Source organism: Chelmon rostratus, chromosome 8 (genome assembly GCF_017976325.1).
Source record: "Chelmon rostratus isolate fCheRos1 chromosome 8, fCheRos1.pri, whole genome shotgun sequence".
NCBI classification, from domain to species: domain Eukaryota; kingdom Metazoa; phylum Chordata; class Actinopteri; order Chaetodontiformes; family Chaetodontidae; genus Chelmon; species Chelmon rostratus.
The window spans coordinates 15,333,262-15,357,237 of record NC_055665.1 but is presented as its reverse complement, the minus strand read 5'-3'; the positions used below and the strand labels follow the sequence as shown (position 1 = coordinate 15,357,237).

Below are 23,976 nucleotides of genomic sequence, written 5' to 3'. Positions count from 1 at the left end.
TACTAAACACCCTGTTGGCCAACTCCACACACACCATGACCAAACCAAGCTCCTGGCTGTATGGGTAAGATTACTGACTCGTGTGGACCCCGTGTGTTTGTGTGTGTCAGCAGGCGTGTGTGTGTGTGTGTGTGTTTGTGTTTGTGCACTTTATGTACATTTATATATCGGCCTTGTACCATTTGAGGTTCAGTGTTGAGAGTGCATGTGTATTTTTGTGTGTGTGTGGCTGCACTCCCTGGACGCTCAAAGGTAGCAGACAGTCTGAAAGCACTATGAACCCTGGGATTCCACCTCGGCTGGACTCTGAAATGTCACCTGTGAGAGGGAGAGTTGGGGGGTAGAGGGAGTGACACATAAACAAGGAGAGAGGGACAGAGAAAGAGGGAGGATATGTTAGAGAGCAAAGTTATAAATACACTGGAGCTCCATGTTTCTGTCTGATCTTTACATCTTGTCAAACATGCTCCTCCCATCACACAAAACTCTGGAAGGCATGACTTGAACTGCTATTGTATGTCTTGCAGCAAACTGCACCTTAGGATGCTCCTAGCTTGTCTTTGTTTAAATTTCATCTTGGTGAGTGAAAACAAGAAGGCATCATTCACAGTTGTAAAGCTCTTGTCTTTCAACAGCAATAAATCATGGTGCTTTAACACATACACACACAGTGTCTGGATCATGCAACTCAATACAGTGAAAATCCATTACTTGTGTCCCTTGTATGATTGGAAATGTGTGTCTGGATGTATGTGTGTGTTTGTACAGTATAGTATCTGGGCATATTGTGGTTATGTGTGTGACTTTATGAGCATGTGCTGCACTCGTGTGCCTTGGATCATGGCAAGCAAACACTACTACTGACATGCATCACTCTCTGGCATTGGCAGTATAGAAATTCTGGGTGATAATTGATCTGACTGATGTAGGGGAAGCAGTTTTAAGGGCTCAAATAATGGTAGTTGTTAGAGCGATGAATAGTTAGTTAGACATTAAAGTTCTCCTTATTATCCACAAGAATTTGTTATGCAAAAGCTTTTCTAAAAATAGAAACAGAATGCTTTATTTATAATGTGTGCTGCCATGTGACGGTGCATCCACACACTGGCCTGACAGCAGCTACACGTTTTCTCCTCTTTGGTAAAGGCTAGGGTTTGTGGAGAATTGAATTTACCTCAAACTAAAGAGATCCTCTGTTCTCTCTGTGTTTATTTCTCCCAGAATTCCTATAGTTGAAGGCTGTTCTCCAATAAGCAAGAGGCACTTGTTTTTCCACCATAACAACCACATACCCATTACCTCAAAACACGAGCTAGAGGAATAGAAAGAGGAACTTGGGATGAAGAGAAGCAAAGAAAGACTTTGACAGAGAGAGGGGGAACAAGTAGGAGGAGATAAGGGGTCCAGATGAGGAGGAGGGGAGTAGTGAAGGGGAGAGGGAGGAAACACCACAAAAGCAGTGATAGAAGAAACCAAGAAAGAGAAAGAAAGGAGCAAAAACACTAAAGTGCCACATCAAACAGAGTAAACAAATCAGAATCCAGGAATATAAAACTCAGCCTATCAGAGTACAGCTCAACAAAATGCATGCTCGCCGAAAAATAGTGTGCTTTGTTTATTAAACTCAGCCTTTTCTGTTCCTCTCTATCCTAACCTGTATAGCCCATGTTTTGGACCAGTTTGAACCCATATTTAAACTTCTATGTACTGTACTGCATAGTCATTTCTTGGCCGCGTGTCCCACATGGTCTGCCGTTGTTGTATGCTGCATAAAATCATGACAGCATGTTAGTTTTTCCATCAAAAATAATTTCATGTTTTGCAGTAAACTGTAATGCTGTTATACATTTCTCCACCAGTCCGCTATGGAAACCACTGGAAAACCTCTCTATACAGACACCAGTACAACAAGGATTATGCACTCCTGTATTACACACTAACAGTGTAACACAGACACATATGTACACATAGATGCCCACGCTCACTACTTTACCCAAACAGTTTGTTCAAATAATAATGACACCAAACAGAACACTACAGAAACTGATCAAAAACAAAGCTGCAAAAAAATAACGAGCGTTGCTACAGAATTTATCAAATTACTATACAATGATTAAAGTGTATCAAATATCCAATTAAATCAATTGATTCTCAGTACAGGCCTGGCTATTGACAGTTATTGATCAGTATGTGCACAGGTCAATACAAAATAAAGTCACAATGCACCAAACACAGTCTGTGGTCACTACAGCAACAGGACATGCAGGTCAACGCATGGCTGGTTGCTCGAGGTGACACAACAAAAATTGCCAAGGGCAACCAACACAGGCAATCAATCGCCACAGCAACCCAAACACAGGCCAACCAATCAACTTACAACAATGCGAGAGGAAGGGGGGGTCGGGGCTTTATCGGTCACTAGGCAACCATTGCCATAGCGATGGGGTCCTCGTGAATTATGATTGGACGGAAGGATCTTGGGTGAGGTAAGTTGCCGTTTCAGGAAAAGATCAAAACAGCAGGAAAGAAAATAAATAAGATTGTGAAAGAAAATAAAACAATATTTTAGTATTTTCACTTTTCCTGAGTTGATTAAGTTGTTTTCATATGAGTAACCCAACGTATATTCACTGATATGTCATGTTAAGCCTTTCATTTTAACTTTGTACCATCAATTAGCATTGCAGTGTCAAAGCTAACGCTACCTCCTTCTCCACTTTTTTTTTCTCGCTAACCTAATTTCCTGCTCCACCAACATACAACACCTCACTTCTCTTCAAGTCGTGTCATCACCTCCTCAGCACCATCTCACCTCTCTTTAGTTCTTCTTCCTTGCCTCAGTTGTCACTCAGTATGGGCGGTTGGCATCTTTGGGCCTTTTGAGCTGCACTTTCAGTCTCTTCATGCCGATCTGGAAGCCGTTCATGGCCTGGATGGCGGCCTGAGCACTGGCTGGGTTGTCAAAACTCACAAATCCTGGATGAGGGAGGAACAGAAGAGTCTCCTTTGTCTCAACTTAACGACACTTAGTGACACAAAATTTAAACTGACACAATATCTCACACTCCACAAAGTGTCAACCCTTTCTCCATCTCTTTTTTACTCATCCTTTCTGCGATACATCTGCTCTCCCCTTTCCCTCCCTCTTTCTCCCTTGTGTTAGTGTCTCACCGAAGCATTTACTCTGGTTGGTGGCACGGTCAACAAACACCTTAGCCGAGATGACATTGCCAAAAGGCAGGAACATCTGCAACATCTCAGAGTCACTGAACTCCTGAGGCAGGTGGTAGATAAAGATGTTACAGCCCTCTGGACCTAAGACAAACACACACACACACATTAGGCAGTGTCATAAATGATCTCAGGCTGTGGAAACCCTGTAATAAAAAAGATCACTGAAGAGAGGGGTGTGGCCCCAGACAGACAGGAAGTCACATCACCTTCTCTCTGCTGCTGTTGCTGGGGCTGCTGGTGTTGCTGGGCAACCAGTGTTGGCTGCTGGGGGAACGGCTGCCCGACCAATCCGTAGGCAGCAGGATAAGCCGCTATTGGGAGAGACAGTAACAAAATCTGATTGGGTAAAAACAACAGGTGGCAACATGGAAGCGTCCAATAGAGTGATTTGGTTTGAAGTGGAATGTCTCCAGCTGAAGGTGAAAACTATTAACTGTAACAGTTGAAAGGAGCAAGTCTGCTAAACAATGACAATGTTGATTTGAGTCTGGTGTGCACATATTACAGTCCTCCTTTACTCCATGGGTATGAATCATGTCTACAGAATGATCAGCTTTAACAGACAAGTTTTATTACATTATTACTAGCCATTAATGTGTGTCTTGTGTCACAATGAGATCAGATAAATCCTATAAAATTAACTCAATCATTTGCCCTTGAAACATTTCCACCCTAGAAGTGATGGCAGTCAAACTGAAAGCAGACTCCTGGACCTTGTTCCTCATTTTAAAATATGCTGATTTAACCTACTACATGAGCTGCCTGCTTAGCTAAACATTAATAATCATTTGTCATAAGACAATTAAATGTGCACAATGACATTTGCAATTAACATGGCCAAATGTGTCCTTTACTGAACTGGAAGCATTTACATTGGGATTTTTTTTTTTAAATATACTGTATATCTATCCACATTCCATTCCAACACACTGTGAGAAGATGCCACTTCATCTGACCAATTTTGTGACCTGTTTGTACACTTGTTTCCTATCTTTTCATTTGTCTGCTAGTACATACTGTACATATAGTGAGCATTTGTAACATCAGTTTGAGTTGCATGAGCATTTGATTGCCTTTTTCATTTGCATGCCTCATAAACCTGCCTGTCAACCAAGAAAGAAAAATGCCTTTTAACCCCATCTACTGTGTCCAGTAAGTGACGTTTGGTTGTAAGCCCTTTGTTACAAACAGAGTATATCATAGACTGTATGTGCAGTTAGCTAGAGGTTAATATATTTGAAGAATCCGGGCAGCATTTTAATCTGTCAATACACCAACCTGTGTAGTGTTGCATGCCTGCATATGCCTGCTGTAGGGGGTCCAACGCTGCTGGACTCTGAGCTGTAGAGTGAGAAAATAGAAAAAGCAATGTGACAACACATCTTGGATTTCCTTTAGTTTAAAGTTTCATTTACCATAGTCTATACATCTGTATGCTTCTTAGATTTTTGATAAGATACCTTGATAGGGGTGAACGCCATTGGTGTATAGTGCTTCTGTTGCTTGTTGCCCATTGGTGGGGGCTGGCACACTGCTGTAACCATTCACTCCCATTGGCGGAGGGAGCGCTGGCACAGGTGTTGCTGCGATAGTTGGTGGAGTGTTTGTACCTACAGACACAGATCAAACCCCAGATAATGAGTCTCTGCAAGTCTTTCACTATACCTATATGTCTGAACCTGTTTCTAGCCCTTCAAAATCCTTTTACACTAATTTATCATCAATGCAATTATATTGCTATACTTAAGCAAAATACTTTCAGAACTAAGGGCTAGGTGTGTGGGAGCCTACCCGAGGACGGTGTGATGGGTGTAATGGGTGTGGCAATGATTCCGTTGGCATTGAGGGCTGCCATCTGCTGCATCTGTACAGCGGCAACTGTTGCCACAGGAGACAAGTACGCTGACTGGGCAACCAGGGCCTGCTGTTGGACAAGCTGTAGACAGAGAAGGAAACAGAAAGGGAGAGAGGGGAAGGGAAGGGAATGTAGAAAAAGATGGGGAGGAGGGAGAAAGAGGGGGAAAAGTGAGGGAGAGAGAGAGAAGACAAAGAGACAGTTAAATGCATATGGGAAAAAGAGAGAGAGAGACAAAGAGAGAGAAAAAATAGAGGAAGGGACAGAGAGAGGGAGTGATGGAGGAACAGATGAATAGAGATCTAATTACAAGGCCATTATGTCCTGAGTCAGTGGGTTAATGGTTGTGTGTTGCGGGAAAGCTAATGCCAGATGACGTATGTTCTGTTGTCTGTGTAATAACATTACCCCCAATTAGACCACTGATAGCCTCTTCAAACTTATTACATCCTTTCATAAGCACAGCACTCCCCTTACAAACTAAGCGTGTGTATATGTGTGTGCGGTGCTCGCGTGCACTGCTTGCCTGTGCGTTGACCGCCTGTGTGTAAGCATTGTAGGCGGGGAAGTTGAGGGTCATGGGGCTGAAGATGCCTAGCTGGGAGGCCACCTGCTGCATCCTCCTCAGCCCCCGCTCCTTCTCTGTGTCGGCAAACTTCACCACCAGACTGGACGACGCTCCCTGTGTGGTGGAAGATGGAGACGTTAGTTTTCAACTCAATTACAAGCAATGTTATATGTTATCGCCTTTATCTGTTAATGGGACTGGGCTCCATGTTCATTCATTCATTCATTCATTTTCTTTATCCACTTAATTCTTTTTGTGACTGAAAAGGGGCAAGGGCCTATCCCAGGATAGACTGCAGAGGATGCCCATGACAGAGCAAAAACAGACAGATCCTTACATTACTTTAAAGACATTAATTATTCCCTACAGAAAGAATTAAGTCTTCGACGTGGCCTATATACATGCCGTTGGAAGACCATAAAACACCAGTAGTGTGTGCTTGCCTTGTGTGTCTGTTATTAATCATTTGTAATGTCATGCATGTAACTTACAGGCATTGTGCGGCTCCCATGCAAGCTGTTGATAGCAGCCTGGGCTTCAGCGTGTCCTTGGAATTTTACAAAAGCGCACCCTGGAGCAAGATAGAGTCAGTTAAAGCACAAACCCTGATTACATTACTAATTAAAGAAATAAGGTTTGCGTATGGTCATGAGCATATGCTCTGCTCAATATTTTACCTTTGCTGGTGCCATCAGGTCCTCTCAACACAGTACACTCGTCTATGCTGCCAAAGGGCTCAAACAGCCTTCTGACATCCTCATCGCTCTGTTGCTTTCCCAGCATGCCCACAAACAACTTCCTGTCCTCTGAGAGACCAAGGACATGTGGAAGAAAAAAGGATACAAAATAAACTTTAGTCACATCTCTGTTGATAAGACTATAAAAGTTGTGTTAATATATTAATTCAAATATATCCAAAGAGGGTTTTTTTGGGTACAGGAAACAGATGTTTACATTGCCAAACAAAGTGTGAAAAAATAACAACAGGAAAAAAACATAAACAGAAGAATTTTGAGTATTTTGATATGTATTATATTTGGCAACATATGGAAGATACAACTTTTGTCCACCAGGGAGCAGTATTGACTACAGAGAACAATATTAAGAGAGGGGAGTGGAAAGAGTGTTTTTGAATGTGTGTCTGTGTGAATGTGTGTGTATTTACTAAAAGCAAGAGTCCAAGTAAGCCGTGTGTGTGTGTGTGTTTGTGTGTGTGTGTGTGTGTGTGTGTGTGTGTGTGTGCGTATTTAAGTGTGTGCCTCACCTCCTCTGCCCTCACTGTCAGCCGGTTTCACCTGGATTGGCCGATTCATCTGAGGAACAAACAAGAACGAACATCAACACAGATGGCCAACAGAAACAAGACTCTCTACAATTGTCTTAGCACAGGACATCTCTTTAGGATTGACTCCACTCACAGTAGACAGCCAGATGACATTTGTTTCATGGTTATAGATACAGTACATTTCATTTACCTATTTATAAGGACAACGCTCATTAATACAACATTTCTGTAAATGTGCCAGCGGGCTTATTTTGAAATGAGAAATTAGTGGATATCAATACTACTGTAAGACTATGGTATAACAAATGAAAAAAACATCAAATCAGAAGTTGTTTGGACCAGCTGAATTCCATTAAGTGTCTTATAAAACAGTACAATAGTTACATTTCAAACAGGAGGTCATTACCTGTGTTGACAAATTATCTTTGTTCAGAGTGTGACAGCAAGGCTTTTGAACAGTCTGTTAAAGCTTTAACTACGCTGATGGTGCGAATATATATATACATATACGTGTGTGTGTGTGTCCATGTGTTTTTTTAGTCACTGATAAATCAAGGTTAGCAGGTGACAGGTGTGTCTGAACTCTGTCCCATCCTACTCTCTTTCTGTGTCAAAACACACACAACCTTCCAATCTCTGATCTCTCTCTCTCTCTCTGTGTCTCTCTCTTTCTCTCTCTCTCTCTATCTCACACACACACACACACACACACACACACACACACACAGAATGGCGGGGGAGATTGAGAAGTGATGAGATTAAGAATGCAGGCCAGTTGATCTGGATTACAGAAGAACTACGGATTAGATGAGGGACGAGAGTAGATTGAGATAGAGAGGAGAGAGAGAGAGATAGATATTGTAGTGGGATGAGATGACAAGTGTGCAAAGGGAACAGGCACAGTCAGCTAAAAATAAAAGGATGGAGAACGAGAGACAGTGAGAGAGACAGGCCTGGGGGACCCCGACTGACTTCGACCGACTGAAAGGGCAGGTGGAAGGCCAAGAGGAACCCAGGGAGTGAATGGAAACGCTGGAAACAGAAGCACTATATGAGGAGTGAGACAGGGAGACAGAGTGGGAGGATGAAAGCAAAGCTGCCCCTGAGAGGATGATTCAAAAAGAATAGAGAGAGAAAGAGGGGGAGGAGAGGGGCGTGATGCAGTCGTGACTCTGACTGTCTAAAAAATGTCACGACTACAGAGAGCCATCGCCTAGAGTTCTAATGCATGCATGCACACACATGTTCTGAATGACTAGTCCATGCATTTGCTACCTACAGACGCACAGGTTTGTCACACACACAATAAGCCACACAAAAACATGCTACACACACACAGTGCTTAGTCATAGCACTGAGGCAATGAGACAGAGTGTTAATGCCAGAGGGATGGGGTGGGGGAGGAGAAGGGCTGCAGAATGATGGTGATGAAAAGAGGCAAGAAATGCAAGGAAGGGAGAGAAGAAAAATGGATGGATGGGATTGAACAAGGAGAATGGGGGGGTGGGGGTGGGGGAGGTGATTTGGTTGAATTTGATGTATCTGGCATCTATGAAGAGTTACTCAAAGACAGGGAGGACAAAAACTCAAAAGGGAAGAACAGAGGAGGAGAAAAGGGACGGGAAGGGATGGAGAGTAGGAGGAGGGTGGAGAGGGAAGGGAAAGGGAGGGGATGAGAAAGAAGAATGGAGAAAGGTCCCAGTGGGGTGTTAAGGCAATGTAATGAAGCTGGTAATTGAGGAGAGGGCAGAGCAGAGAGAGACTGGTCCATACATCTGATTAATCAGCTCTTAACTGTCACCACAAAGCTATTGATCTAAGGCAAGGCCATCACACACCATCAGAGGCACAAAGCCACACAAATGCAAACACATCTGCATGCACGTTCACGTAAATTATTTGTACACACACACACACACACACACACACACACACACACACACACACACACACACACACACACACACACACACACACACACACACACACAGAGTCTTCTTGGAAGAAGTGGTGTACATTTTTAAACCCACACGTTTGATGATTTGAGCTCTTGGCATAAACTTAAAGAAAATATGTACAAACTCCACCATCAATCCATCCATCCATGAATCCATCCACCCATCCATCATATCTGTGCCCTGGTGCTATTGCTGTCCATCCACACTGCCATCCATCTTGTACTATCAACTCATCGATCTGTCCCGTCTTGTTCATTGATTTCAGGCTGTGTTGTAGAGCAGGCTGATTGTAGCAAGATTTGTGTCTGCTAACCCTTTCTCTATCCTTCTATCCATCCATCACATCTTCCATTTCTTCCCTCATTAGACCTATTCAGGCTCATCCTTGTGCCCATAAAACAGACTGAACAGAAGCACCTAACGATTCCAAATTATGGCTGATCAATCAATGCTCATCAGTTTCTGAGTATGTGTGTGTGAGGGAGTGTGTGTGTGTTTGCTTGAACTGCACTGAAATTCATTGCATAAAAAAATATACATTTTACGTAATGCATTAAAACAGATGAGAGGAAGAATCAGATGAGATGGAGAAAACTCAGCTCAACACAAGACAGCAGATAAGAGGTGCACACTGTTGCTGCAAAGACAACACAATGGCATCGGAAAACTGGCATAGTAACCAGCTCGTTGTCATGGCAATCATATGACGGCACACTGGGTAGGTAAACAAGGATGCTTGTTGCCAAGGGCGACCGCTGTGCTCTTTGGGTAAACAAAGAATTTGTGCTGGAGAGTGCTTTGCTGGCTTGATGCTATCCTCCTCTTAACCGTCTCTTTTTGAGTTACTGTTAGGAGTGAGAAATGAGCATTGAGTATGAGTAAAAATGTATGAGAACAAGAACAGGACGGAAAATTTATGAGACTAATGTGGAGATGTGGGCAGTATCCAGAGGAAGAAGTAAGTGTGATATGGCTCCAAGCAAAAGAAGGAGAGGGAGAAGGTGAGGCAGCTGAATCTATATTGTAGTAGAGTAATTAAAATTCTCTTGAGCCTGGGAGAAAAATGCAAATAAAGTACAGTCTCTGCTAGTCAGTCACACTGTACTCCACTCTGCTTTTTTTCTTTTCCTTTACTCCAACACACATGAACGGCCACACGCTCCTTTCAAGTCAAATTATCCTCTAATTACTCACGTTCCAATTAAGACTTAATCAACAGTAACCATCTGCAAATGTGCACACGTACAGGGAGCTGGCTCCATACTGTAGCGCGGTTTGATCCATCCTGCTGCATACTAAGAAGCCCTCACTGAAAGACAGAGTTTCTGTATCTCTGAGGAATGCGTATGTGAGCAGCAGTGATGCATGAGGGCGAGATCTGTGATATATGATCGTGTGTGAGCTTGCATGACCACTTGCACTCAGTGGAGGCACGTCCACTGATGCACGCATGACCAAACCCTGCATGCAAACACAGCTCCATTTGCATGCTGTGGTGCCAACACAAATACACACACACAGTACAAGTCACTCACATAAATACACACATACACACACACACATAGTATGCACTACACTTTTCCCCACTCCAAGAGCACCCGCCCTTTTGCACACACAGAAACAAACACATGCTACACACATACAGTTAATCTTACTCCCTGCAGTAATGCAGAGAGGATTGTACCAGGATTAGGGGATATTAAATCCTTGGATTATCCAATCAAATCGTATTCTACCCCCTCCCCCACCTACGCAAAATCAGTGGAACAAACCACATCATGAGGGTAGGGGGGAAGTGTGCATATGTAAATGTGTGTGTACATGCATTATTTGGAACATGGATTAAACTACAGTGTACTGAAATGAATCAATGTTATCATTTAGGTCTTTTTATTCTTTGTTGCCCATCAAAACACTGGAGGGCAACAATCAAACAGAAATATAAAACTGATAACAGTGCACAGTATGACAACAGACAATGGCCTATGTGTATATGTGTGCAGACACACAAACACTCTCTTTTTACATCTCTCTTCTTCACACACAAACACACACACCCTCTTCTCCCTTCAATCCCCCTCTGGAACACTCCATCCACACAATTTCAGATGTCCATTTTCCAGAGTGCACAAGAAAGGAAAACTATTTTTATCCCTTCTCCACGATCTAGCTTTCTCCCTCTTCCTCTCCCCCATCCTCGATTCCCTTCTTTCCACTCTCAACTCCATAATCCCCCCACTCCCTGCCTGATGACACGAGCATCTCTGGCTTTTTTTTTTTTTTTTTTCTTTTTCCATCCGTTCTCTCATCTCACTCCCCTCTCATTCACTTCCTTCTCTCAGTTATATCTCTTTGACAGTTAAATAAAAATCGTTGGGCTTTGAACTGTAATTTGGATAAGTCGAACTCTGGGACAATTAATAAATGAAATAAGAACAAAATTGGTACACTAATTGATAATGAAAATAATGATTAGTTGCAGCTCTACTTTCACACTTAAGTAAAAGACAGAAATATGCTCCATACAGTATCATGATAGCTAAAATAGCAGACAATATATATATTATGATATTTAGTCTTAAATCACATTATCAATGATTCATCTCTATATTAGCTCTAGTGTGTGTAAGAATAGTCCACAAAGGGTGTGCCTTTTGTACTGTTTTCATTTCAGTAAAACTGGCAGGATATTGAAGCATGTAACACCAGGGCTCCCTGATGAAGTTGAGTTTGTGACTCTCATTCACAGCTGCATTAAGACATTGACGTGAGAAACAGTGAGTGTGAGTGGGAAGGTGGAGCAGCCTAGCAGCACAACTCCACCCCATCTCTCGCCCATCTCTCATTCGCACCACGCCAGGCTTTGCATCCCCCAGGTTACCTAGCAACCTGGCATCTCATTCAGCTCCGTTGCCTGGCAACGGGGGCCTGCAACCATAATACAAGCTCCTGAGCGGCCCATCCCCCTGCTCTCATCCCTTCTTCCTCTGTCTCTCTCATTCCATTCTTCACACCTGAGAAGCCTGCCCTCCTTCTCCTCCACTCAATACTTTATCTGGCAGTTAACCCTTCATCTGCCTCTCTACTGGAGCATGGATTACTGACATATTCTCCTCTCTTGTTCCCTCTTTCTGTCTTTATCACTCTCCATAGTAATGGTTTTAAACCATGCATAAAGCAGAACTAACTACCCTGTTGATCCCTATAATGTTACACTGTTTTTGTCAAACCCCAATGAGAGCATTCTGCATGCAGCAGTGGAGCACTCACTGAAATTTGATCCTTTGGATTTAGTCCAACATAATCCAACAGCACTATAGTGGATAACTGTTAGACCTATGCACTTGGACCTTCTTTCTATTTTAGGGAGTGTAAGTCCTTTGGGAAATGAGCTGGTGAATTAAAAAGGCTGCTGAAAGCCATACAAATTCTTGATTGCAAAAATCTCAAATTCACTGAGATTACATTCGATACAGAGCAAGGGACACATTTTTGGAAGCTCAGATAGTCACAGGCACAGGTTCCCATATAATGTAGGCAAGCCAAATATGCAAATGACCTGTATGTTTTTATAAAGACTTAATCAGAAGTAAAACATAGCCTAATGTTGACTCTGTTTTTGTGCACGCCTTAAGAGTAAAATGAATTTATGTGTTTTTTATTTTATCTGAATTCACCTTGCTGTCATTAGGGAACAACTCATAATGCATGCTTACAATTTCTAAAATGCACTGTGTTAGCCTGCACTCAATTTACCAACATAATACTAATATAATATAGTATATGCTCACTCAAACGCCTTCATCTATCCAAGCAATGTTTAGCTTGCCTTGTCAATTTTGTTGTATTTTCCTGCTGTTGTTGTCAATAAACTTTTTACTCAGCCTCATGATATTTTCAGTTAAGGCCAAAGACAGTGGTCTAAACTTGAAAAAAAAGAAAAAAGAAAAAGACATTTCACTTTTTTTTAAATATTCAGATTGAATCATTTCACCATGGTTAAACCTGAAGACTGAATCTTATCATTAGCAATTCTACCCAGATCTAAATCTTACGTAAAATGTGATCAAACTTGTCTATAAATTTGAAAATGTAAGAGACATTTTCAGAGACATGTAATGTAAGAAACCATACACAAAGTGAAGAAGCATATATTATCTTACATTAAAGAGCTAGAAATGTGTTTCAAAATCCAAATCTACATGAACTAATCCTTTCAACTTGCTTCATGCTTAAAAAGTAAATTATTAAAACAAGGCTTAACTCGATCGTTAACAAACCAAAGACAACAGAGCTACACAAGCCCTGTTGTCCTATTCTCCTATCTTCTGTACAATAGTGTAATTTGGTTGTAAAAAGCTCCAGCTTTGCCCTGTGGTCAGTGTGAAAAGGCCATTATCTCGACAGCAGGTTGAAGTGTGGTTAGAGAGGAGACCTCAGAGCGGAGGTCACACCCCAGGTGCAACTTAAGTCCTGTCATCCCCATGCCCGCCTAATCACATACACACACATATATATACACACTCACACACACATATGCAGACACACACCGGTGGCCCCCTCTGACAGATGTCTCTGTTTAAACTGACAGAAGTGCACCCTGACTCCCTCCCACTCCTCCACCACCCAGAAAAACCCCTTTCTTCCATGCACCACCCGCCTGCCCCTTCCTCCACGCTCATTATGGCAAACTTTTGTCTCGTTTCCTCCTTCTCTCAAACCCGACCTCCTCTGCTCCTCCCATGTCTCACCCTACCCCCTCCCTGTCTATACACCCCTATTCATGCCAAACCTCTTCATGGCCCTCCTACGCCACTCTTAACCCCCCTTTTTCATTCAGACAAATTCACACACTCATTCACCCCCCTCATGTGGGTCCTGCTCTATACGTCCATCTCAGTGCAGACATACACATTTATATGCTGAGATAAGGTGTCTGGACTGTAGTCTCACATGGCCAGTGACTGCATGCCAACATCATCTTTGACTTTTCATAATATATATATATATATAAACATGTTATAATCTGGTTGTCTTTGTCCTCTTCACTGGTGAACTCAGTCCATGCTGTTCAGCTCATTTGTACCACTTAATCTGGCAATGTCTGCATCCTTTAATTGAATGTACTGAAAGCAGCACAATAATATCTGTGCTTAGGAATGGAAAAGAAATGCTGAATGTTACAATAACTAGTGTAAAGAGGGAGAGATGTTTGCGGTATCATCTCGCACTGGAAATATATATATATATATAAACATGTTATAATCTGGTTGTCTTTGTCCTCTTCACTGGTGAACTCAGTCCATGCTGTTCAGCTCATTTTCACCACTTAATCTGGCAATGTCTGCATCCTTTAATTGAATGTACTGAAAGCAGCACAATAATATCTGTTCTTAGGAATGGAAAAGAAATGCTGAATGTTACAATAACTAGTGTAAAAAGGGAGAGATGTTTGCTGTATCATCTGGCACTGGAAATCAGTGACACTGCTCAATGATCAAAAGCCCTGGCCAAGTGCAAATGCTGAGATCTGGGCATCTGTTAAGGTCACTGCATTTAAGTGATTTTTTGGCATGCTCTGTTCTCTGGCACTTCTTTTCTTCCTTTAAAACTCAAATACATAAATGAAAGACCCACCCCACCTTGTGCACAAACAAGAATCAGTCAAATTAAACCATGGCAGTGTGTAATATCTATCTTTAATGTCAGTTTTAAGTCCGAAGATTTTAACACACGGTCACATAACATTTTCAAATTCAGATGGAGTAAACCATGTGAGAATCCAGATTTAAAAAGGCACACTATAGCTGCCAATGCTGTGCTTCACTCAAGGTTTAAAGCCAGCTTTAAGATGTGAAAACAAAGCACATATCAGTCCAGCATTAGATGCAATAATGATGACTGATAATTGCAACTAAACAAGTCTTTTTATTCTATGAATGTGGAAACTAGGCCCTGCAGATTTTTGTAGCTGGCTAGACTCACAAAACAGATGGTGTGTGATATAGACTCAACTCAATTCAACTCTGGGCTACTTTAGAGCTCAGCATTGGAGAGACACAGATTTGGCAGCAAACAGTCACATAACCTGGTAATCATGTGTCCACACAAACATAATTTTCAATCTGGCAAAGATACAGAGATGTGTGTGTGCGTGTGTGTATGTGTGTTCGCATGTGCGTGTGTGTGTGTGTGTGTGTGTGTGTGTGTCAGGCCTTAAAGAGGCAGGCACTCTCCAGGGTCAGGCTTTTATGAGGCTATGATTAGATTCTGCCTCAATTTTGTGGTGAAATACGAGGCAGGCACTCTTTCTCTGTCCATGTTGCATGCACAAATGCGCACACACACATAGAAGCCATGCATACATCACAAGCACACACACACACGCACACACACACACACACACACACACACACACACACACTCACACACACACTCACACACAGAGCAAAGACTTTTGTTGAAAACAAACAAGCTAAATCCCCCTTGGTCTTAGCTGTATACTACCCCACACCAACACCCCTCTACCCTGTATCCCCCGTCTGTATCACTCTCTCTGACTCCTCCTCTGTCTCGCTACTTCTTGCACACACACACACACAAACACTCACAAACACACACACACACACACACAGACACACACCAAGATTCTACACCTGTCCCTCTACTCCCTTCCCATCCCACACACAGTGAGGATAAAAATAGAGAAACAGTGCAAGGGAGGGGGGGAGCGATACACATCACAAACCCCATCAGGCGGGGAGAGATAGAGGCAGAGGGATGGCAAAGAAGGAAGAGATGGAGAGAAAATGAAAGAGAGAGAAAATGAGAGCGCGAGCTGGGGTCTGTTCTAAATTGAAAATGCAGTAGTAAGCAGTGAAGAGGAATAGTAAACAGTGCTGCTGACCACATAAATATGTTAAATTAGCCTACAAAGTCGCCCTAGTGGATAATTGCTCATCATAGCTTTGCCCCATAGGGAGGCTGCCTGCCAGGCATCTTAGATTCCACATGGAAACACAGAACATACGCAAAATGCACACGTTACACATCCTGAGTGAATCTGATAAACTCCAAGCACTGGAAGATGGACACATTAAAAGATGGTACCTAACTTCACAGTTATTGTCTTCACACTGTACACATACTGAAAGGACAAACAATTTTGGACTTTGAACCAAAATGTCATGTTTCATGTGCTTAATCATACAACATATTTGGCTTCCTTTTATAGCACTGGCATCACTGTTGAGCTGTTGCACCTTGCAAGTGATTGAGTCCATGTGAGTCCATACTGTGCATGCAAATAAATATAGCCTTTTTTTCAGCCGGGGACATAAATAACTAATTCACTTTTTCTCTCTCCAGTCCACGCTCAATAAAATACATAACAGCTCCCGTCATGTTTGCATGATCCAGCAGTAAACCTGGAACTGCTCCAATTTATCTCCTTAAGAAGGCTGTCATACCTTATGTATTAAATCAATATCACTACTATAAACTTTTATTATATTTTTCATAAGTGTATCGATCCTCTGTTGTATCAGTAATTGTTAACTACTTGTCCTGTGGCGCTTCTTCTGCCTTTTTAATAATTCATTAGGCATCAAGTGCGTCATGGGAAGTACATGTGTGCATGTGTGTGTGTGTGTGTATGTGAGTGTGTGAATAGGCTTTGGTTTGGCTCTAATCAAAGGACAGGGAGCAGAGTGCTGCCTGGAGAGCAGTGAAGCATGACAGCACACACCTGGTAAGCTGCTTATCACACTTTAATTTCACCTACACTGAGATCTGCGGATGCCAGCATGACCAAACAGATGTGCTTGAATGTGTTTGTGTGTGTGATCGCATATATGCATGTGTGTATGTATGAACAATTGTGTTTGAAGTAGTACGATGGAGGGAGTGATAAATGCAGGAAGAAGAGAGTGCAGATTAAATGGAGAGAGAGATATCAACAACAAAGAACAAAAGGAAAAGATGAGGGAAAGATAAGGGAGGAAATACAGCGGCAGTAGCCTTAGGAGAGATGGAGTAACTGATTGATAAAGAGAGGAGGGAGGTATGAGGTTAAAATCTAAACAAACAGTGAGTGAACCGAGGCCTGAGAGAGAGGGAGGAAGGATGGATTGGGGGGCTTAGGATAAAGCAAGGACAGAAATGAAATTTGTAAATTTTTGATAGATCTAAGTCTTTCTGTGCAATGTGTCTGTGAGAGTCCTTGAGGTGAGGAAAGCTATGGCAAATACTGAAGAGAAATGACTTAATAATATGTCTACATCTGGCTGTATGTAGTTTAATTTCTAATTGTTATCATGGGTACAAAATGTAGCTGCTTCTTACTTAAATATAGCCACACTTCCAATGATATACAAGCTCAGGATGTGAACAAATATCATTGTAAGTGGCTATAGGGGTTATATAGTGACTAATGCCTCAATTATGTTTAATGCAGACACATAATAAGTAACAAGGTCAAGATAGAAATTAAGAAAAAACATTCTGAATCCAAACTTTTACTTCACCATCTCCCTGTCACCATTCTGTCAAATGCATTGTGCTACACTACAGTGGCCCAAACACAAAAGTGGGGTGTCATGTCCTTCTAATGGTGCTCCTGGATGGAAAGTTTTACAGCTCTGAGACCAGCAACAGTGAATTTGTTGACTAGGGGCTGAGCTGTGACCTCTGACCTGGGGCACATGCTGTTGGCGTACTGCCACCAACCCTTCGTATTATTAAGATAATAGCCCATGGTAGAACATATTTTCCAATGTGTCTAATGCAAATCAATGTCACTGAAATACATGGCCACCAGTGCTTAATGGCTGTTATTGGAAATTCTTATTTATATTGTTTACGTGCTTATTTGTCCTTTAAGCATCAACATATTAAAAACAAAAACCATATTTATAGGCACCTCACTGCAAACCGTCCTCATTATTCCCATTTGGTGCAACCTCTGCATGCAAATGCGAATGAGAACTTAAATTTTCAAGTGGAAACTAGCACTGATATGCGACAGCTAAACTACAAGCTCTTTCTTGCAGTCACATCCCAGAGGGAACCTCTGCACCACATCTACTGTAATACACCAAAACATCTGTGTGCTACAGTGGGACAAGCTAGTGATTCCACTTTTAAATTTCTGCCACAAATATAATGTAACTCTGTTCCTCTTCGTTGCGCGCTCCCTCTGTGCTTCTCTTTCCCTCTCTGTGTCCAAATTAAACACAAGGCACAGGACACTCTGATAAGGCCATCTGTTCATTTCTCTCTCTCTCTCTCTCTCTCTCTCTCTCTCTCTGTCAGTCCCTCTGTCCTTTTTCTCATTTTCTGACAGTCAACTGCTGGGGGGGGGGGGGGGGGGCATTTGAAGTATACTTTCGCTGCATCTCTCTGTCTGTTTGTCTCCTTCCTTTCATTCCACTACTGGCTGGCTGGAAGTGTTAAATCAGCGTTAAATCCCATCAGTGAGTGACAGACAGAAGCAGCAAGAGCACTCTGTAGCATTGGACTTGTCACCAAACCTTTAATTGCTTAGCCATGGTGTAAGAGAAACACATCTGTATGAGTGTGTGGTGCTACAGTTCTATTAAAGTTGTATGAGTGCCTGACGTTCCACCAGTACCCACAATTAAGAGTGATCCGTGATTCCAAGATTCAAGACTATCATATACACACACATAGATGCACACACACCTCACCCCTGTTGCCCCACGGTGAGCCCGGGATCTGGCTATGAAAATGAGTTTGTGAGAAACTAATCATGCAGCTTAACAAGTGGAGCTGGGGAAGAAGGGGAGAGGGGAGGAGAGGGAGGAGATGGGGGTGTGAAACGGTCAAAAGGGTCAACTAATCAAGAGGAAGGAAAATGAGACGAGGGGTAGAGGAACGGGGGGGCTATCGTTGAGAGGAGGACTTAGAAGAAGGGTTACCATAAATGACTGTGAAATGAGAATCCGAGGAAGAAGCGTGAGTGTGCAGTGAGGGAAAAAATGCGTATAAGACAGCAGGAAGGGAAAGGGGGGATGAAAGAGGGATACCATGAAGAGATTTTAGAGAGGAAAAGGACCGAGCGATGAAAGGGTTGGGGGTAGTGAAGAGAACATTCTGTAATATTCTACTGGTGCAGAGAAACTGGGGGATGTGAGGGGAGGAGTTGAACAGAGGACAGAGGGGATTTGAAGAAAAAAGAGATAAAATGGAGTGAGGCAAAGCATGGAGGGCTGGGGGGAATAAAGGAAGGAATAAGGAAGAGATGAAAAAGCAATTCTTAGAGAAGGAAAAGAATGGGACAATGGGAGGATGTGTGAAAGAGTGAGAGAAGTCGTCTGAAGTCATTTCTAAATCCTGTCAAAGAAGGCAATAGGCTGGGAGGGAGAGGAAGGAGGAGGAAGACACACAGGATAGAGAAAGGGAATAGACAGGTCATGGAAAGTGATAGCAGAGCTAAACCGTAGAAAAGATACTGGCAGTGTGAAGTAGCCTTCAAGCTGAAATATAGCCACCAAAATAATGCTTTGGAATATTTGGAGAAATTAGATTTGGATTAATCTTTAAAAAATAATATCAAACTGTCAAACTCAAGCACAAGTCAACATACCAGAGTAATTAACCGGGTTGCTAATGGAAATAAGACATTTGTGAGGGCATTAAATAAGGGAATTATTTGTGAAAAAAACTGTGTACATAACTTCCACTTACTATTATTCATCAACCAATTAACTGAATGCAGACAAACAAGCTATAATGAGATTTTCATCTAATCATTTTCTTGTGAGTACTTTACTCTGAAGACTTTTGGCTCAAACTGGACAGAATAAAGGACAATATCTCTTTCATACCAGCTTCAAAGTGGGAGGCAAGATACTCCAAATCAAGGGCAGCCACATTCAGAAACAGTAATGTTGCTCATTAACAGTGCAAGCTTATTGAAAAGCCAGCACACAACAGCCACACCCACGTTTCAGCACTAGTCCTTCCTCAGGGGAGTGGTGCTTCTGATTGTTGTGCGCTGGCTCTTAAGTAAATCTGTACCACTAATGAGTATCCTCCCTGCAAATGTTTCCTCAGTGTGTCCAGAATATTCATCACAATTTAGCTGGAAATTCACTGCAACTATCTTCTCATGGAATGAGCCTGTTATTGATGTCATCAACAGAAAAGGAAAGAGTAAAACCCAGTGGAGAGGATGAGAGGGATGAGTCAAAGGACAAAGGGCAGCTCAAGGGAGAGGAACGAGACACAGCGGACAGTGGAAGGGTAATTTTTACAGAAAGGTCAGACTCTTTAGAAGGTCCTGGATGCATTTGCACGTGTGAGTGTTTATGTATGAATGCAGAGACCATTCCTAGCTGCATGGAAAAGCATACATGATCGCAACATGTATGTATGCATGGGTTGTGTTCATGTGTGTCAGAGCATTTCCCCTTCCCCCAAAGTGATGTCTTCATTCTCTCCTCCAACCATTTCTCACAGAGATCTTATCAACACCCCATCTTACAGAGAAGGTGCAGAGAACTGAAACTCAGATCAGTGGTAAGGAGAATGAACTAGAGAAAGGCTCTGAGATGGCAAAGGCAAGGTCCATTCACTCTGTTATATCTGTTATAAGGTTGAACAATAGGCGAAAAAATCATATACTTATTATTTTTGTCCTAAGTCCTAATTTTATTGGAAGGGGTAACGTTTGGATTTCATTATCAGTGAGAAAAAATCTGAAAATGACAATGTGATTTTTTTCTTGGGTCAGTACCGAACATGTTCTCTTACATCTAGAGAATATGATTTGTGGGCTGGTTCATCTCTGTAGCACCACGATGCTTTGTTTACAATGGTATGTTGTGGCACATCTTACCTTCGTCGTCATGAGTTTTGGATATTGCACTTAGCCATATTGAGTGTTGAATATTGATACAATTTTGATTAATTGTGCAGATCTAATCTGTTCAAACTGCTGCAAATTATGGTTTAGATAAGGCGAGGAAAATGTGATCTCTACTTTACATCCTATATTTTCACAGCGCTCTCTTTTGGCTGGGAAGTAGCACACACCACTTTCAGGGCAAAGAAAAATAAAAATGTTCGAAAACAGAAATTGTAAAAATCCATTTTTATCTGCAGTGGAAATCAGGTCAGAGAGAAAAAAAGAGAGAGGGAGCGACAGAGAGGTACAGCCTACGAGACAGACACAGATCTCGCACAGTGCCCCATCCATAATGAACAGTGTCCTACCCCAGCCCAGCCGCAGCACATGATCCCTCACAAGAGAGACTGAGGGAGACTGGGACGAGACAAAGGGGAACGGCCACATTAATTACACACACTCTCTAGGCAGGAGCTATCACCAGAGGGTAAACGGAGGGGCCGACAGAGAGATGGAGAGACAGAGAAAGATAGAGAAATGGAGATGATAATGCTCGAGGAGTACCCTATAGTGTCTCCGGTGAGAAGGAGTGTTTGTCCTGAGCAGCAAGACGCCTGCTGGCTGCAGAGTTATGTCACAGTGTTACTAATGGGAGCTGAACCTCCAATAGCACAGACACACACTGATCTGAAGCCACTTGTGTGTGTGCGTGTCTGTGTGTGCGTGTATACAAGGTAGATGGCGCTTCTGTGTATGTAGGTGGGGGAGGGGCACTTTTGTGGAATATATGTGCAAGCTTGAGTGTATTGTTGCATAAGTGTGAAGTGTGTACTGACTGGGGATGTGTGTGTGTTTGTGATATGTACTTACCCCTGGTAGTGTTTTTTGCTCATGTAGAGCACTCTGGGCTTTCAATGCCGACTCTCTAGCACAGTACGTCAGAAAAGCACATCCTGCGTGATAAAGACAGACAGAGAAAAAGAGAAAAGAAGAAGAGGGGAAAGGAGTATAGGTAGGAATAGTCAGTGGGTAGCATTTGTTATTCTCTTTCTTTGTATCACCTGCTACAAAAACACACACAGTCACACACCATTTAAATGATTTAAATGCCTCCTTTTCTGATGCCCTCCCTGATTACTGGTCGCCTATTCTGAATTATCACTAGGCTAACTGTGTGAGGGGATTAAAAAAAAATACATATATATATATACATATAAATATATATTCATGCATTGTAACTAAACTTGACAACACCATGATGATGCACTCTAGAGCAGAGAAGGGCACTCCACGGCACGGCACATTTCAGAACGGCACGGCACGAGTCAGCACACATGACAGCACCACAGGCGTGTGCGTGGGGCTAACAAGGCCTTGCAGGCTGGGCACAATCAGGTTCCTGCCCTATACCAACCACTATGCATGCCTCACGATCACTCCAAATACACTCCCTCTGTTTTCCTATGTGCTGTACCTGTGTCTGTGTGTGTGAGGGAGGGGTAGGTAGCAGAGCTGGCTGGCCAGAGCTGTTTACTACACCTGTCACCAGCACTAAGACAACAAGATTAGCAGCAGGTTAGCATCTTGGTGACATCTCAGACAGACTAGTGTAGATTCAGAGTGAAGAAGAGAAGATCTGACGATTAGGAAGGAACATTCACACAGAGTGTACATCTGAAGAATGACTCAACATAATGCCATAGGATGAAAAAAATACAGAACACAGAAAGACAAGATACATATGAGCACACACAGGAAAGTGCACAGCACGCGCACACACAGACAGACATGCATCTTATGGTCCATCTCATTGCTTTTAAGAGGGGCTTACTGTGGCCATGGGGACTCTCAAAACAACAGATTCTTTCCCCTGTGTCACCCAGGCTTACAGGTCCATTACACTGATTGGAGCATGCAGCCTAATCTGGTTCATAGCACACGGGACCCCAGGTCACTGTGCAAGTGTGTGTGTTTATGTATGTAAGAGAGAAAGAGAGAGTGTCTGTGTTTGCTACAGTTTATCACCAACCCATAGTTAGAAGGGGCCATTATTAATTGCCCTAATCATTAACATGATTAGGAGGCTCTCAACTCTATATGCCATAGTATAAACCTTTTCATCGCACATGTATTAAGTATTCTTCATTGTAAATTTCGGCACTACTCAGAAACTCATGCATGAGCATGTTTTTAATTCACACTGTATGTATAGTAACTGAGTTTGTTTGTCTTCATGGTCTCACACTGCATTGTTAGCAGGAGATGGAGACAAGAGCAGGTGTGACAGTTTCCATGGTGACATGTGACACTCAGCACAGGAAAATCCACCCATCTATCTGCCTTACTGTCACACGTCTACCTTTCAAGTATCTAATAATCTGGGTCTCAATCTATATGTCTTTTTGTCTTTCTACTTTTAGGACGTGTTATAATGGCGAGACCTACCTTTGTGCATGCCAGTGTATTTGTCCTTTATCACAGTTAGCTCATAGATCTTGCCAAACTGCTCAAAGATAGGCTTGAGGTCCTTCTCTTCCAGATTCCGGGGAATCTGTCCCACGAACAGCTTGATGGCGTCGGCCTCCTTCATCAGGACAGAGTGGAGAGGACGACTCGGTACTGCAGGGGCCGAGGGGCAAACAGATCAGGAGCAGGTATCCCTGGAGAGGAGCAACCAATGCTGGATGAGTCTTTAAGTCACAGCCAGAGGCATGGATAATAACATCCGAATAGTCACAATAATTATCCTAAAAATATTCATTTTGTGGTTTATGGTATGTGTGTAGTATATAACAATGTGTTCATAATTACTTGCACTGCAGCTTAGAGATTTTAATTCTATGGTATCAAAATAATATTTGCAATATTCTCTCAGGGGTTTATGTTTATAACATTTATTACAGTATTAACATATTTCTAGTTGTAAGTTAAAAAAAATTAATAAAAAAGGATCAATAGAAATTCTTAATAAAATGTCTTATTTAAATATTATTTTAGACTATAAAATGTGTGCCCCAATTATGTAAATAAATGTAAAGATTATTTGCATGATTATTTAGAGTATTTATTGCCTGGCCTGATGACAAAGGGCTCCACTACCGTCTGGTAAAACAATTATGCAAATGTTAATTAGCCAATCAAAAAACAATAATGGGATTTTTTCCCCCAATTAAAAATACATAAATGGAAAATATCTGTAAGCATAAT

At 42.2% G+C, this 23,976-nt stretch overlaps 1 protein-coding gene across 1 annotated transcript; it reads right to left on the bottom strand.

Annotated features, from left to right (window-relative positions):
* Positions 1-225: 225 nt before the first annotated feature.
* LOC121610401 (CUGBP Elav-like family member 3) lies at positions 226-23,362 on the bottom strand. The gene is made up of 13 exons (XM_041942479.1): positions 23,215-23,362; positions 21,640-21,722; positions 6,922-6,970; positions 6,335-6,463; positions 6,149-6,228; positions 5,628-5,771; positions 5,026-5,170; positions 4,695-4,844; positions 4,513-4,575; positions 3,441-3,545; positions 3,172-3,315; positions 2,813-2,976; positions 226-318 (listed from the first exon to the last, which is right to left on the bottom strand). The coding sequence occupies exons 1-12, from the start codon at positions 23,357-23,359 to the stop codon at positions 2,849-2,851; spliced, it is 1,365 nt and encodes a 454-aa protein (XP_041798413.1). The 5' UTR covers positions 23,360-23,362; the 3' UTR covers positions 226-318; positions 2,813-2,848.
* Between the last annotated feature and the right edge of the window lie 614 nt (positions 23,363-23,976).

What these genes read in the sequence shown, in the direction of transcription:
- LOC121610401 (XM_041942479.1), bottom strand. Translation starts at nt 23,359, where the DNA reads ATGAAGGAGGCCGACGCCATCAAGCTGTTCGTGGGACAGATTCCCCGG. An exon ending in ATACACTGGCATGCACAAAG is followed by an intron (nt 21,723 to 23,214) that starts GTAGGTCTCGCC and finishes TTTATCACGCAG; the next exon opens with GATGTGCTTTTCTGACGTAC. An exon ending in TGACAGTGAGGGCAGAGGAG is followed by an intron (nt 6,464 to 6,921) that starts GTGAGGCACACA and finishes TTGGTCTCTCAG; the next exon opens with AGGACAGGAAGTTGTTTGTG.